The 14,938-nt window shown below is 39.8% G+C and overlaps 4 protein-coding genes across 6 annotated transcripts in view; 3 read left to right on the top strand and 1 right to left on the bottom strand.

Annotated features, from left to right (window-relative positions):
* osgepl1 (O-sialoglycoprotein endopeptidase-like 1) overlaps positions 1 to 1,417 on the bottom strand; it is a 56,847-nt gene extending 55,430 nt beyond the window's left edge. The window contains exon 1 of the mRNA XM_033986939.2: positions 1,026 to 1,417. Coding sequence (XP_033842830.2) covers positions 1,026 to 1,216 — 191 coding nt within the window. The 5' untranslated portion in view covers positions 1,217 to 1,417. The remainder of the gene's footprint in view (positions 1 to 1,025) is intronic.
* On the top strand, positions 1,169 to 7,348 carry adat3 (adenosine deaminase tRNA specific 3). 3 transcript variants are annotated; one of them, XM_055230610.1, is made up of 2 exons: positions 1,169 to 1,243; positions 5,864 to 7,190. In XM_055230610.1, exon 2 carries the CDS (start codon positions 5,878 to 5,880, stop codon positions 6,883 to 6,885), a length of 1,008 nt encoding a protein of 335 aa, XP_055086585.1. In that variant the 5' UTR covers positions 1,169 to 1,243; positions 5,864 to 5,877; the 3' UTR covers positions 6,886 to 7,190. The 3 variants fall into 3 exon arrangements, with proteins under 3 accessions (XP_055086585.1, XP_033842816.1, XP_055086584.1); XM_033986925.2 differs by lacking the exon at positions 1,169 to 1,243 and adding an exon at positions 1,640 to 1,729 and having other exon boundaries at positions 5,864 to 7,348; XM_055230609.1 differs by lacking the exon at positions 1,169 to 1,243 and adding an exon at positions 3,631 to 3,710.
* alkbh6 (alkB homolog 6) lies at positions 1,649 to 3,708 on the top strand. Its single transcript, XM_033986926.2, has 2 exons — positions 1,649 to 1,729; positions 2,988 to 3,708. The coding sequence occupies exon 2, from the start codon at positions 2,995 to 2,997 to the stop codon at positions 3,706 to 3,708; it is 714 nt and encodes a 237-aa protein (XP_033842817.1). The 5' UTR covers positions 1,649 to 1,729; positions 2,988 to 2,994.
* A 2,876-nt stretch (positions 7,349 to 10,224) lies between the features above and the next one.
* Positions 10,225 to 13,955, top strand: LOC117389358 (proline, histidine and glycine-rich protein 1-like). Its single transcript, XM_033987023.1, has 4 exons — positions 10,225 to 10,288; positions 10,370 to 10,402; positions 12,292 to 12,653; positions 13,811 to 13,955. The coding sequence occupies exons 2-4, from the start codon at positions 10,387 to 10,389 to the stop codon at positions 13,844 to 13,846; spliced, it is 414 nt and encodes a 137-aa protein (XP_033842914.1). The 5' UTR covers positions 10,225 to 10,288; positions 10,370 to 10,386; the 3' UTR covers positions 13,847 to 13,955.
* The last annotated feature ends 983 nt before the right edge of the window (positions 13,956 to 14,938 follow it).

Below are 14,938 nucleotides of genomic sequence, written 5' to 3'. Positions count from 1 at the left end.
TAGAGCCACATGAACCATCTCACACTCTGAGGACTTCAGGGTCCGGCCTCCTGCTGGTCCCAGAGTCAGGACTAAACATGAGGGATCAGCGTTTAAGTTTTATGTAACTGAAACCTGGAACATTCTTCTGAAAATGTGAGACAGACTCGACTTTGACAATGTTTAAATCCAGACTCAAACTGTTCTGTTTATCTGTGCAGACGACTGAAAGGGTTTTATTCTGCACTCTAAATTTTATGATGATTATTTGTGATTATTTATGTTTTGATTTGTGTGATTTTAATGTCGTTCTTATTCTGTAAAGCACTTTGAATTACCTTGTGTATGAATTGTGCTGTAGAAATAAACTTGCCTTGCCTAAACTGGGACTAAACCAAGACTAAACCAGGACTAAACCAAGACTGAACCGGGACTAAAACGTAACTAAGCCAGGACTAAACCAGGACTAAAACAGGACTTTTATTCTTGTATGTATTGTGAAGCGACTTTGAGTGTCTTGAAAAGCGCTATATAAATAAAATGTAGTATTATTATTATTATTAAAACGTAACAAAACCAGGACTAAACCGGGACTAAACCAGGACTAAATGAGGTCTATACCGGGACTAAACCAGGACTAAACCAGGACTGAACCAGGACTGAACCAGGACTGAACCTGTTGAATCAGTGTTTGAGTTTTCTTCAGTTTAAACCTGGAACTTTCTTCCTGAAGATGTGAGACAGACTCGACTTTGACAATGTTTAAATCCAGACTCAAACGGTTCTGTTTATCTGTGCAGACGACTGAAAGGGTTTTATTGTGCACTTTTCTCTTTTAATATTAATTTTGTAAAAAAAAATGTACATGTTGATTTGTTGTATTGTGATTTTAATGTCTTTTAATGTCTTTCTTATTCTGTAAAGCACTTTGAATTACTCTGTGCATGAATTGTACACATAAACTTGCCTTGTCTTACTGTGGCACCAGGCTCCTACCCACATTAAACCATTTTTTTTCCCAGTCTTAAAACCATCATGAATCTTACCTGAGATGAACTTCCTTCTGTGAATGCAGCGACTCCCCGAGGACTGTCCCGTTCAGATCCATCACCGCAGCCCCGGTGTCATCGCAGCTCGTCTCGATCCCCAGCACCAGAGACGAGGCTTTGGCCCGGCTCTGTCTGCGCAAACAGCCGCGCCCGAGCACTCCGAGCCGGGGAAAGGCTGAGCTAAACATGACTGAACCTCTGCTGAGCTCCTCAAGGTTAGTGCACGCTTTAAACTAATATTTCACACTATAATCACAAACAAAAACACTTTTCTATAACCTTACATACATCTAATTTTAAAATAAATATATTAATGCGTGTTTAACATGTGTTTTTCTGCGTAAAGTGTCAAAAAACAGCTGAAATAAATGTATCCATGCTTTGTCCTTCGGTGTCACATAAAAATAAACCCGAGTTGCGCATAATATTCGCATTGGTTCTGCTAGCGCTCATACACTTTATTGTAAACTTTATGTTCCTTGAATATTTATCTTGTTAAAATGTACGTATTTTATAAATGAGAATGAGGATTTTTTTTCTTTCTCTTTTGTTGCTTTGAGGGGTTAAAAAAGTTACACTTATAGACGGACATTTTACACCGTTGCACCAAAGCGGAAGCAGAACAGGCTCTGAGCGTGGAGTGTGGGAAGATTTGCTCTGTTTTGGTTTTATGATTAAAAAAAACGTCGAAAGAACAATAGGTAAATGAGTATTCGTACTTTATACATTATTTCTTCTTTGTTTATGTCATGTTTATGTTTTAAATGGATGTATACTTCTCTAAACGTGTTTGTTTGGCGTGTTAGTTTGCAAAAGCTAGCAAACTTTAGCCCGAAATGCGTTCAAATGTGGAAATTCAACGCTGTCCTGAGATAAATAAAGTAATGTAACAAATTCGGCACCTTCTTGGGTATAATTTCGTCCTGCATTGGTGTTGAAAACGTAACATATTTCATTGAGACAGATTTGACATGTTTTAAAAGTACTTGTTTGTGATTATAAGTCTGTGTACTCATACTCATACATATTTGATTATTACTATGAAACACAATATTAAAAAAAACACATATATATTTTAAAGAGGGGGTTTCATGCCAAAAATTCTCTCTTTCTACCGAATTATAATGTTGTTCCCTCATCAAAAACATGTCTGAAGACGTTTTAGATGTCATCCACGTATGTTTCAGTAATCTAGTGATCTCTCCGAGGTCCTATTTGAACCCTCTTTACGCTCACCTTCACGTCACCCATGTCCCACGCGATAATGTTCCATAAATATACAAAAACGTGATATAAAACTGTACACTACGACTTCACAAACCTGATGTGATGTGCAGTAGTTTCATTAGTGGGATGTTGTGTTGTCATAGTGCTCTGAAACGGGAGTGACTTAGAGCAGAGAGCAAAGGGAGGAGAGACTCGGAGCGTCAAAAACGAAACTTATAAAACATGATAATATGTTGATTTGGGTGAATATAGCATTTTCAAAACAGTAAAAGGAAACATGGAGATATAAGTATGTTACAGTTAATACCCCATAGTAAAATACCCTCTCTTTAATACTCCATAGAAGTAAAAACCCCATCTTTAATACCCCGTAGAAGTAGAATACCCCCTCTTGAAATGCTGTTTTCATGGCTGTATGAAAGTACGTGGTTTAATTGCTTCTGTACATATGTTTTTTAACACACAGATTAATTCTAGGCCTGTCATGGTAACGCAGAATTATCCCCCAAAATGTCTCTTCAGCTCAATCTAATCATAGGACAGAGAAATAACCAATTATTTCATACTAGTACAATAAAAGTATCATAATTTCCATCTAAAGGGTAAGTGGATATAGTAATTATCATGACAATCCTAATTCATTATTTACTATTAATTTGCTAGATCGTACCTCGGTCCATTTCTCAGCTGGCGGTGCCGACAAGGAACTCATTTGGCATTTTATCTTCCCAGCAAAGCTATGGACGAGGCGCCATCTTGTATTTCTGAAGATCTGAAGAAGTTTATCGTAACCTCCGCTCCCCCGGTGGTCTATTACATCCCCGATTTCATAACGGAGGAGGAGGAATCGTACCTGCTTCAGCATGTTTACAAATCCCCCAAAACAAAATGGACACAGCTTTCGGGCAGGCGTCTTCAAAACTGGGGAGGACTTCCGCACCCAAAAGGAATGATCGCTGAGAAGATCCCGGAATGGCTTCAAACTTACTGCGGAAAAATCTCACGTCTCGGTGCGTTTAGCGGCAAAACGGCGAACCATATTTTGCTAAACGAATATAAACCAGGAGAAGGAATTATGCCTCATGAAGACGGACCGCTTTACCATCCAACTGTGACGACAATAAGCCTGGGATCGCATACTTTACTAGACTTTTACAAGCCCTTGAGCGGTAGTTCACAGGAGGGGCAGCTACCACAGACAGAAGAAAACCGCTACCTGTTTTCTTTACTGGTTAAGCAGAGAAGTTTGTTGATTTTGCAAGAGGACATGTACAGATCGCTGCTACACGGGATACAGGGATGCAAAGAGGATGTGTTGACTGAGAAAGTGGTGAATTTGACCGAAGCCGGGGCAAAAACTGGAGAGATCGTGAGCCGAGGGACCAGAGTGTCACTGACGATCAGACATGTGCCAAAAATCATCAAGAACAAGCTCGTGCTGGGACGAAAGTGAAGGTTAGAAAAAGTGAAGGTGTCTAGTGAAACTTTGTGTGACCGTTGATACGTTGAGGTGGAGGGGAGGTTCTGCGTGTGCTTGTATGGCAAAATGCTCAGCGGTTACCATGGTAATACGACACGCGCATTAGCAAACGGCGCAGCCCGATAAGTTTTTAGACTGAAAACTCAAGAAAAGAACATGCAAAATAGATTCAAAGAGCACAAAAAGGTGAGAGCGACTAACTGAAAAACTGTTGGCTGATGCTAATGCTAATGCTAGCTTGAGACTAATATTATTTGAGAGGGACTTGTTTAACAGCACAGATCAGCTCACCTGTTGTAGTTCAGATAAATCAGCTTTTTATGGTCAGATTGTGTTAAAACAAAGCTCAGATTAAAGTTTAACTTGATTAACAGAGCTTCAGACGGAGCAGTGCCTCCAGTTAGCATCACATCCGCAGGAAATGTTGATGCTATCGGCTGCAAAGTCTCAATAGTGAGAAGGGACAGTAAGTTTGTTGCTGACGTTACTGCAGCGTCGATGGACTTTACTGCGTCTTGACCACATGACCTGGTTTATTCAAATGAACAGAGACATTAAACACATCCTTTGGTTTTACATCATCACATTCCAGTTATATTCAGGCAAATGTTCAAATGTTTTGTGTGTCTTTTTTGTGTCGTTCTTTAACCTCCTGAGACCTGGCGTCCTCATATGTGGACAACACATTTTGGGTCGTCTAGGCCACAATGCAAATTTTTAGAAGAAGAATAACATCAACAAGAACAACAACAATGCAAATATATTATACAATTCATTTTTTAACAGTTTAGAATGTTTAGAATATTTTATTTTTATTTATTTATTTTTTCTTCCTGCTCCTGTCTGCAGCTCTTCACACGAGACACTTTGTTCCAAGAGACACAATTGTTGTTTCTCATTTTGTTTTTACTCAGGACAAATGTTGCTGTTTTCAGGGTCTTAATAAATAGTTTTTGTAAATCATTATTCAAACGTTTTATCAAAATGATTAAAATGTCACATATGAGGACATTTGATTTACATCATTTTCCTCAGAAAGTGCATAATGTAAAGAGATAATTCTTTGTTTTTACACTCATCTGGTCCCAATCAGCCCAGATAACAAAGAGAAAGTAATAAAGCCATGAAAGAGCTCGAGTCTCAGGAGGTTAAGCACAATTCTGTTTTTTAAAAGCCTCAGTAAAGCCACAGTATGTAACTTTTTAGCCCAAAACAGACTAAGATAAAAGCTTGTTTTTTAAGGGTGTCTTTTATATCACACTGTGTCTTTACTGTGAGGGAGCTCACATCTCCACAGACCTGACTCCTCTTTAGCCAGGAGGACAGTCTACACCTGCTTGTTGTTCCTTTGGCTTTAATCTTCCACAGTAAGACTTAAAACTCCTCTGTGGAGAATGTTCCCAAGTGTGGTTTTAACTTTCTATTTGACTTTGTTTGGTGGGAGAGCGTCTGTGCTAAATATTTGTCAGAGTTTTACATCAGTTAAAAATACTAAAGTTGTAAAACAGAATCCGTCATCAACGCTCAAGAGTCGCTCCAAAACGCACGCCATATTTACACACAATATTTAAAATACTTCTAACAAAATAAAGGCGTGTCATCTTGGTATTGATCTGATCTTAACTATAATTCAGACAGTTTTGTAGTTTTGGCCTTTGTTAACTGGGCCTGACCCCAAAAACACACTTTAAAGAGCGATATATCGATGGAGTAAACGATAATATTCAAACTAATTTATGTCACTGACACAAAAACCCAAGAGCAGATTTAAACCACAAAAACTATTATAAATCTACAGTATTGTTAAAACTCATGAGCTGCTATAAATAAACAGCAGAATGAAACACTTTAGTCGTTAGTTTGTGTCTGTAATAAGTTATAGACGTTATTAAGTCAAATTTTACGGCTTAAATCTGATCGTAGAGTCAAAAAATTGCCAAAAATTTCGTAGTAGTGGAAAGAAAAAGTCCACACGGTAAACACTGACCTGAAAAATATAGTTCCGGCTTTCAATCTGTTGCCTGTGTCGAACCAGGAAGTAAAATTATAAACTTTAAACAGACAAAACTAGTCCGGTCTCTCGTTTTCTCACTTGACCTGTTTCTGTTTTAACCTCTTCTGGTTCCAGGTGGAGTTGGGACCATGGAGCCTGAGAGGAAGCGTCTGAAGATCTCAGATTGCGACGTGGACTCGTGGGAGGTTGTCCCCGTTCTCTCCGATGAACTTTCCCAAGACGTTGAGCTCGTCGATGCCTTCGCCGCCCCCATTCTGGACAAAAAACAAACTTCAAAACTGGTCCAGCAACTGAACACGCTGCACCCGCTTACCAGCCTCGCTCATCTGAAACGGGTCCGCCCCTGCAAAAACAAGGACTCCCCGCACGCTTTGGAGATTTTAATTTGTTCGGTCAACGACGCCGACGAGCCGTGCCATTTCGACTGTTCCAACGCAGGCCTCGGCGAACCGTTTGCCGTCAAAATTCCGCGTACGCCTCCGTTAACTCGGCGACAATTCGAGCAGGCGAGCGAGCATTGGCCGACATGTTTCCACGAGGTCAAGCAAGTAACCGCGGCCCTGAGAGGCGAACTTTTCAACGCCAAACAAAAAGCCAAAATGCGAGATTATATGATGCTAGCGATCGACTCTGCGAAAGCGGGGAAAGATCTCGGGATGAGCGCTGTCGGAGCGGTTGTCGTCGACCCGAGTTCAGATAAAGTCATCGCCGTGGGTCACGACTGCAGCAAAGATCACCCGCTTCAACACGCCGTAATGGTTTGTATCGACTTGGTGGCAAAAAGTCAAGGCGGCGGTTGCTATACTTACGAGAAATACCCAGGCTGCAAGTTCAATTCCCCAGATTTGGAAAACAAAACACCTCAACCGTATATTTGCACGGGATACGACCTGTACGTGACGAAGGAGCCGTGCGTTCTGTGTGCGATGGCGCTGGTCCACTCCAGAATCGGACGGGTTTTCTTCGGGATTCGTTCGGAAGATGGAGCGATGGGGACAAAGTTTAAAATTCACACGCGGAAAGATCTGAATCACAGGTTTGAGGTTTTTAAAGGAGTTTTGGCTCGTGTCTGTAAAGAACTGGAAACGGACGAGCGAGACGGAAAACCGGCTGAAGGAATCCCCGTTGTGATCTAATGGGTTGGGTTCACGCGGCTAATTAGAAATGCATCGATACGTTTCGGTACGTTCCAAAGGGAGATGGCTTTAGCTGCCTCTTGACTTTGACAGCGACCCAAAACAAAGAGAACAATGGCAGGATCGTTAAAGGCTGAATAAAGTAGTTTAAGCTGAAACTGGAGACTGCTGTTTACAGTTTCGGTGTCGTTAGCGCCTCCTTCAGACAGATATAAGGTGGTGTCCAGCAGTAATCTGACCAGACCTGAAGAAGAAGCAGCAGCGGCTTGGACGATCAGCCAAACGTCTTCGCTCCTGCAACGATTTTGTCCATTTGGCAGATTTAAACTTTGTCTTTTGCTGCTATTAAAAGCTCTGAAAAGTCCATTTTTGCAGTACAACATTACAAAACAGGAAATGTGTACTTTTATTTTGTAACACGTTCCATATTGCATAAATGTCATTAAAATGTCAGAAGACCAATCATTTGTGTTGTTTAAATGGATCGTTGAGCAATAACACATGACATGGATTAGTCAGTGGAACCAGACGTCTAACTGTACCAGAAGAAAGTTAAAGGCCCTGTACCAATTTTCTCCCGATGTATTTGACCAAAATGTGTCTTGACCATGGACTGTATTCATAAAAGGACATAACTGCTGTGTTCCAAACAGGAAGTGAGCACTTTCTATTGAAAAACGACTGTCAGACTCGTCATTTTGGTCTTAAATGTTCGTATTAACCCTCTACATGATCCTGGGGTTTTTATTTCACTTTTGTGTCTGTAAATCAAGATCTGAACATTAATAACGGACAAATCAGGTCCTTCTTTCCCCGAGGTCGCTCCCGTTAGCGTTAGCAACAGGTTTGATTGACAGCGTTACCAAGCGCCCGCTCAGTTTGCTCTCCCTGCTCTGGCCTGGATGAGCTTCATTTGAGCTGAAGCTGTGGTGACGTCAGACTCAGTCTCTTCTTTACACAGTCTGTGGCTCTGTACACATATATTGTATAAGGAAACTGCAAAGCGTTCTGTTTTATATGTTTTTAATCGTGTAGAGCGCCTTCAGCTTCAGTGTTTGAGCTCCGTGCGTGTTTCCGGGCGTCTCCTTTGGCTGCGTCTTATCATAATTATCATTATTAATGACTCATTCTGATTTTTCCTGTTGATGTGACCTGGTTCTGGCCCAGTTCTTATCGGCCTCACTGAGAGCAGGTTCAGACTTTGAGCCGACACACCTCACACACAGCTCCAAATAAAACTGCACTTTACGACATGTGAGAAAGTCCAATAGCACCCATTACACAGAGGTGTTAGTACTCACTTATATTTACTCCACAAACTTTTTAAAGAAACGCTACTTTTCTAGCAACATACTTTTACTTCTACTTTAGTAATGTTTTTATTGAAGTATTTATTGAGTAAAAGTTGTGTGTCGTCTTCTCTCTGTGAGTCTAAAGTGACTATTACAGATATAATGTTGCTTTTGATGTTTTGTCCTTTAATAATAATAATCTGATGACCACTGACTCAACAGCGCCGCCTATGGGAGGGGAGACAAGCTCATTTTGGCCGTGATCGAGCTCCATGAGAGCATAAAAGTCAACTGAAGCTCTGTCCTATGTAGAACAGGAAGTCGGCCATATTGGATCAAGAATTCATCTGCAGTGTGTTTATGAAACATCTAGTTCTAGGTTTTTGGTCCAAATGAGCTCAGGTTTGACGTGCCACATGTAGAGTCAGAGATTTTCAAAAGATTTCAGTTTCTTCCCGTAGCACGCTGCTGAAAAACACCGTAATGTCCTGTTTTACTGATTCTCACATTTGAATCACTAATGTGTGACCTCCACCTGGATGTGACTAATGAACAGATGACAGAGTTTAAAAATAGTTTGTGCTTGACTCAGATTTAATTCATAATTCACATTTAATGCTCAGTGCTATGGCGCCAATAGGACTGGGGGAAATCAGACCCATGCTCTAGTTTTTACATTTTCTGCTCTAAGGACATCTGCCCAAAGCGAATGTGGCTCAAATCAGGCAATGAAAAAACAAACAAACACTAAACATGAACCAAAACACAACATCATTCATGTCATCCAAATCAAACAGGAAGTCGGCCATGTTTGATGACATTTTTACCATCACTTTGACTCATGTTTATATGAAACTTATTTAGTCCTAGGGTTTGATCTTAAGGAGCTCACACACAAACATTATTTAGGTCACTCTAATGGAAAAAAAAATCAATAACCCCAGAGTCGTATTAGGTCCAAGGTTCAACGCTGCAGATGCCACCAATACAATGAGAGTTATGTGTGTGACTGTGGTTCTATGAAGCCCACGGGCAAAGTGATAGAAAAGTAACACAATGAAAAGGCGGCGCGCAGGCGGTCAACCGGGACTTTAAACCAGGACTAAACTGGGACTAAACCGGGACTAAACCGGGACTAAACTGGGACAAAACTAGACCTCAACCAGGACTTTAAACTGGGACTAAACTGGGACTAAACCGGGACTAAAACCGGGACTAAACTGGGACAAAACTAGACCTCAACCAGGACTTTAAACTGGGACTAAACCAGGTCTTAAAACGGGACTAAACTGGGACTAAATCAGGGACTAAACCGGGACTAAACTGGGACTAAACCGGGACTAAAACCGGGACTAAACTGGGACAAAACTAGACCTCAACCAGGACTTTAAACTGGGACTAAACCAGGTCTTAAAACGGGACTAAACTGGGACTAAATCAGGGACTAAACCGGGACTAAAATGGGACTAAACCAGGTCTTAAAACGGGACTAAATCAGGGATTAAAACAGGACTAAGCTACACTACATAACTCTCTGGAGGCATGACTCCATAGACACAGAAAGTTAAACCATACTTTCTTCATGGAGATAGATGTGATTAAACTGTGGAAAATTACAGCCAAAGGAACCACATTTCCATGGAAACAAGCAGGAGAGAAAGCAGAAGTCAAGTTTGTGGAGATGCAAGCCGCCTCACAGTCACTGCATGTTTTTATACACTTTTTCAGCGCAATAAACACAACCGAAATGAAAAAAAAACAAGCTTTTATTTGACTAAACTGGCCAAAAAGTGACATACTGTGGCTTTAATAAAATAATGACTCATATTTAAAGTGAATTTTGCTTATTTTTAAATGAGTAATGAGTCAGTTTGACCAAGAATAAGGTTAAATAGGTCTAAGGTGTGAGTCCTTATCTGTAAATCTATACGACTGTTTGTTAAACCCACACCCAAACACAGCATTCTTCCACGAGGAGCACAGACCCGCCCCAAAGCATCATGGGAGAGCCCCGCCCCCAAACCAACACGGGACGTTTCTATGGCGACGCAGGCGGTGTGGTATAAAAGGAGCTGGAGAGCTGCCGTCCACTGGATTTGACCAAACGAGCAGTAAGTCTGAACTCTTTTGAAAATATCTGGCTGAAAAACAAAGATAATACATTTTTACAATTTTATTTTTTATACTTTCAGAATCCGGCGTGACTGAAATGTACCCGAACCAAGGTAAGTCTACAAGTTTTTTTCCGCCGATTATAGATTGACACGGGAAATCCAGCGGCAGAATACTTCAGAAATTTGAAAAAAGAAAACAGATAAATGCGTTTTTGACCGATTTTTTTGTTTGTTTTTCTTCGTTAAATAGAACATGACTTTATTTATCGAGAAATTCTGCCCCGCGCTTGGTTTTGTGGTTATTTCACTTTATTTAAGACTTAAATTTTACTTGTAGAGTTGATCCAGAACACACACTTCTTCAACACTTTATGAAGATGTGAGTCTGGTTTCAGGTGGGCGTGATTGACAGGTGGATTAGCCAATCGGAGACAAAAAGATAAAAAAATAAAGGGAAAAAAAAAGGAAAAAATAAATAAATAAAGGAAAAAATATCACGGGAGCTGAAAAACATGGGAGATTTCTGCAGAATCTATAAACGAAGCCTAAACTGTTCATCTGAGGTGAGAGAAATGGGATTTTATTTGTAAATCACAGGCGACCAATGAGCTCCTTCATTTCACACGTGTCACGGAAATAAACAGATGTGATTGGACGATCACGTTTGACCGGGTTTGAGACGCGGCGGAGGACGTGGAGAACACACTGAGGTCAATCTGTGTGAAAAATACAGAGAGATCAGTCTGGATTTGCCAGGCTCGGAGTTAGAGTTACAACAAAATGTGCCTGACGTTTTCTTTTCGGGCGGGGATAACGATAAAGGTGCGGCGCCTTATCGAGGATCGGCCGAACTGAAAACTCCAAAGTTAAAAATTAACGTTTGGCTTACTTTAGGTGTGTACCGCAGAGAACAACAGCGAAGGGATGGTTCCTGTCAGTCAGAGGTCATTTTTTACAAGGGATTTTACTGTAGTTTTATCTTAGTATTTGGACTAAAACATTTTAGTTTTAGTCAAAATTTAATTAAAGGTCCAGTATCACACAAAACTGACTCTTGAAGCTTTTAGTCAAGCTGTTTCCACCTCAAAAACAGACCTGGAGTTGTGTTTTTTGTTTGTTTCATTCTCACATGTTTAACACACAAACCTGCAGATTCTTCTCTCAAACTGAAAACACTCTGTTCCACCTTGTGATGTCATCGTGTGGCGATACAGGAAGTGCTCCACTGTGTTTTTAAACTCCACACACCTTCATTTCTAGAATCATTTGGATCATTTCAGTCCTGGAGTTGCCGCTTATCTCGACTGAACTAAAGGTAAAAAGGAGGAGGAGTTAACTTGAAAACTACCACCTGATGACATCACAAGGTGGAACAGAGCGTTTTGATCTTTGGAGATGTTACAGACTAATAATAAAGTGTGACTCAAACATGTGAATGAAACAAAACACAACTCCAGGTCTGTTTTTGAGGAGGAAACAGTTTTAGAGCACGACTAAAAGCTACAAGAGTCCAAGTGAACAACAAAGATATTATTTTATTTTACAGGTACGTCAACATTACCGGATGTTTTTTAAATTTTTTTATTGTTGATGAATGTTTCCTCTTGATGGGACTTGTACTGATGTGTTCTTGGACAGAGAGTTTGTTCTCTGGGATTGAAAAGTGTCATTTTGATCTATTATTAGTCTCTTATTTGTTCATTATTAGTATCGACCTTCAGTCACAGTTTTAGTCTTTATGGTGACATTTTCTTTAGTTTTAGTCAAGGAAATACACACTGCCGTCGATACGTTCACGTCGCGTCTCCTTTTGTCACCCCAGTCACAGTGGATGGGTGCAGCAGGAAGGGCATCTGACACAAAAGTTGGTAAAATGAGTGTGATTGGTTCTGTTGCTAAAGTTTAAAAAAAAAAGGTCTATTTATTTGTGTAAGATTCTGATTGTACTGTGTTTGAATATTTGCTGGACCTGACATGTCTGATCTCCTCTGTGCCCACAGGGAACCAGTACCCAGGTTATCCCGGGGGGTACCCTCCTCAGGGCCCAGGCGGGTACCCTCCTCAGTACCCTCCAGGACAACACCCTCCGAACCCCCACGGACCACACCCAGGCCAGCCCGGGTACCCCGCAGGAGGGCCCGGTTACCCCGCCGGAGGGCCCGGTTACCCCGCCGGAGGGCACGGTTACCCCGCCGGAGGGCACGGTTACCCCCCTGGAGGGCATGGGTACCCTGGGGGTCCCGGAGGCTGCCCACCGCACGGGCACGGACACGGGCACGGACACGGGCATAAGAAGAAGCACAAGCACAAGCACGGGCACAAACACGGGCAGTGCCACAAGAAAGGGAAGACCGGACACGGGGTGAGTCACGATGACAATCACAGTCTGGACAGAGCTGTTAGCCGCCACCGCCGCATCCAGACAGGAAGTGAACAGGGGCACGATACAGCTCTGGCTCCAATACACTTTTTATTGAAAAACCATTGTCCCTCTCTCTGTCTCTGCTGCTTCAGACTCGTCATTTTGGCCTTAAATGTTCATATTAACCCTCTACATGATCCATGATCCTTCAATTTTTATTTTTTTATTTTTTTAGATATTTTGAGTTTATTTTTTTAAGTTTTTTATTTTTTATTTTTTTTTATTAAAAATAATTATTACTAATTATTTTTTTATTTTGAGGTTGTTGTTTTTTTTAGTTTATTTTCTTTATTTTTATAGTTATTTTGATTTTTTTTTTTCAAGTTTTTTTTTTTGTTATTTGGAGTTTATTTTTATTTATTTACTTTTGTTATTTTAAGTCGTTTTTTTAAATTTTTTTTTTGTTTTTTAGTTATTTTTCTTATTTTTAGTTTATTTATTTTATACGTTTTTTTGTTGTTATTTTAAGGATTTTTTTATTATTATTATATTATTATTTTTTTTTTTTTTTTGTTTATTTATTTATTTTTAAACTGTGTCCTCTCTCTGTACCTGCTGCTGTCAGACTCGTCATTTTGATCTTAACCGTTCGTATTAACCCGCTCTACACGATCCTGGGGTTTTTATTTCACTATTTTGTAATTAAAACTACAAATAAATCAAGATATGAACAGCAAAAACACCTAATCACATCTGAAGGATTTCATTTTGTCGACGTAAAGCTTTTGTCACTTGTAGATTTACTCATAGTGGGAAGAGTAATCACAACTTTTACTCAGCTAAGAGTACTGTTAGATTACTCAATTAGGAGTAAAAGTATGCTCCTAGAAAATGTACTTTCTAGCAGCATACGGCATACTTTAAAACGTTATTAAAGTAAATGTATCTGAGTACTACCCACCTCTGCGTTTGTTCATATTGCACATTTAAAACTTCTGCAGACCAACGTGTTCCACATGAGAGTCTGGATAGAATTAAATACCAGGAAGAAGACGCAGAACCGTCTCAAAATTCAGCACAAATTGGGACTTTTGGACGCAGAGGGACGGCGTCTAAAATGAAACATGTTGACACGTTTCCCTGTTGTTTCGTTGCAGTCTTCCAGCAGCTCTTGCAGCAGTGATTCAGACTGAAGGCTCTGGACCTGAGAACTTCACACATTTAGCTCAAGTTTAATCCAACAGCGCTCTCTGATGCATCACGTGTTTTTACTATTTGCTTAATAAATACCTGAATGTTGAACTGCGTGTGTTTTCCTGTGTAAGTTTGAGGACACACTTCAGCTTATGTGTGATCTTTTTACGTTTTGGAGTCGGCGCTGGTCAGAGAGTCGTTTATTAGTTTATGTAAAGTTACGTGGGGGAAAAAAACACACACGTTATGTCTATATTTAATGTCACAAAGGTTTAACATGTAGAATCTCGTAAACAGCAACTAGCGATAAATGATAAATGATAAATAGTAGTAGTTTATACAGCGCTTTTCCACCCGCAGGTCCCTATCCACTATCGCCAATAAAAGAAATAAGAAAAAGGTCAATCTACTGAAAAAAAAAGGTAAAAGGAAAATTACCATGACATCACAAGGTGGAACGGAGCATTTTGGCTAATAAAGTAGGATTAATCAAACGTGTGAATGAAACAAAACGCAACTCCAGGTTTGTTTTTGAGGAGGGAACAACATTAGAACGCGACTTAACGCTAAAAATAAAAATAAATGTCAGTTTATAGGGCACCGTGTAACTTTTCTGGAACTTTTTTTTAAATTTATGAATTGAAAATAGATGCGTTTCAAATATTAACATCTCCACGGAAACAGGCAGGTGCTGAATGCTTCGTCGAAAGTTACACGTTGCACCTTTAACAAGAGTTTGATCATACAGAAGGATTTGTTTGTCTAATTCTAAGCCTGAGTTATTAAAGTTTAACTCAATTTTCAGTCAGATCTAGTTTGCCAAAATGCTAAGACGTCCAATAATGATGATAATAATAATAATAATAATAATAATAATAATAATAATAATAATAATAATAATAATAATAATAATAATATTAATAATAATAATAAAATACATAAAAAAACAACATTATTCTACATTAATCTGATTTTATTTTCTTTCTCCACCTGCAGCATCGTGCCTTCAGTTTAGTTTATTACTATATTTATTTATTACACTATTATACCATCCGTAAAAGACAACAACAATAAAGGTTTGGCCACTGAAC

Source organism: Periophthalmus magnuspinnatus, chromosome 21 (genome assembly GCF_009829125.3).
Source record: "Periophthalmus magnuspinnatus isolate fPerMag1 chromosome 21, fPerMag1.2.pri, whole genome shotgun sequence".
Classification (NCBI taxonomy): Eukaryota; Metazoa; Chordata; class Actinopteri; order Gobiiformes; family Gobiidae; genus Periophthalmus; species Periophthalmus magnuspinnatus.
This window is presented reverse-complemented; position numbering and strand designations above follow the sequence as displayed.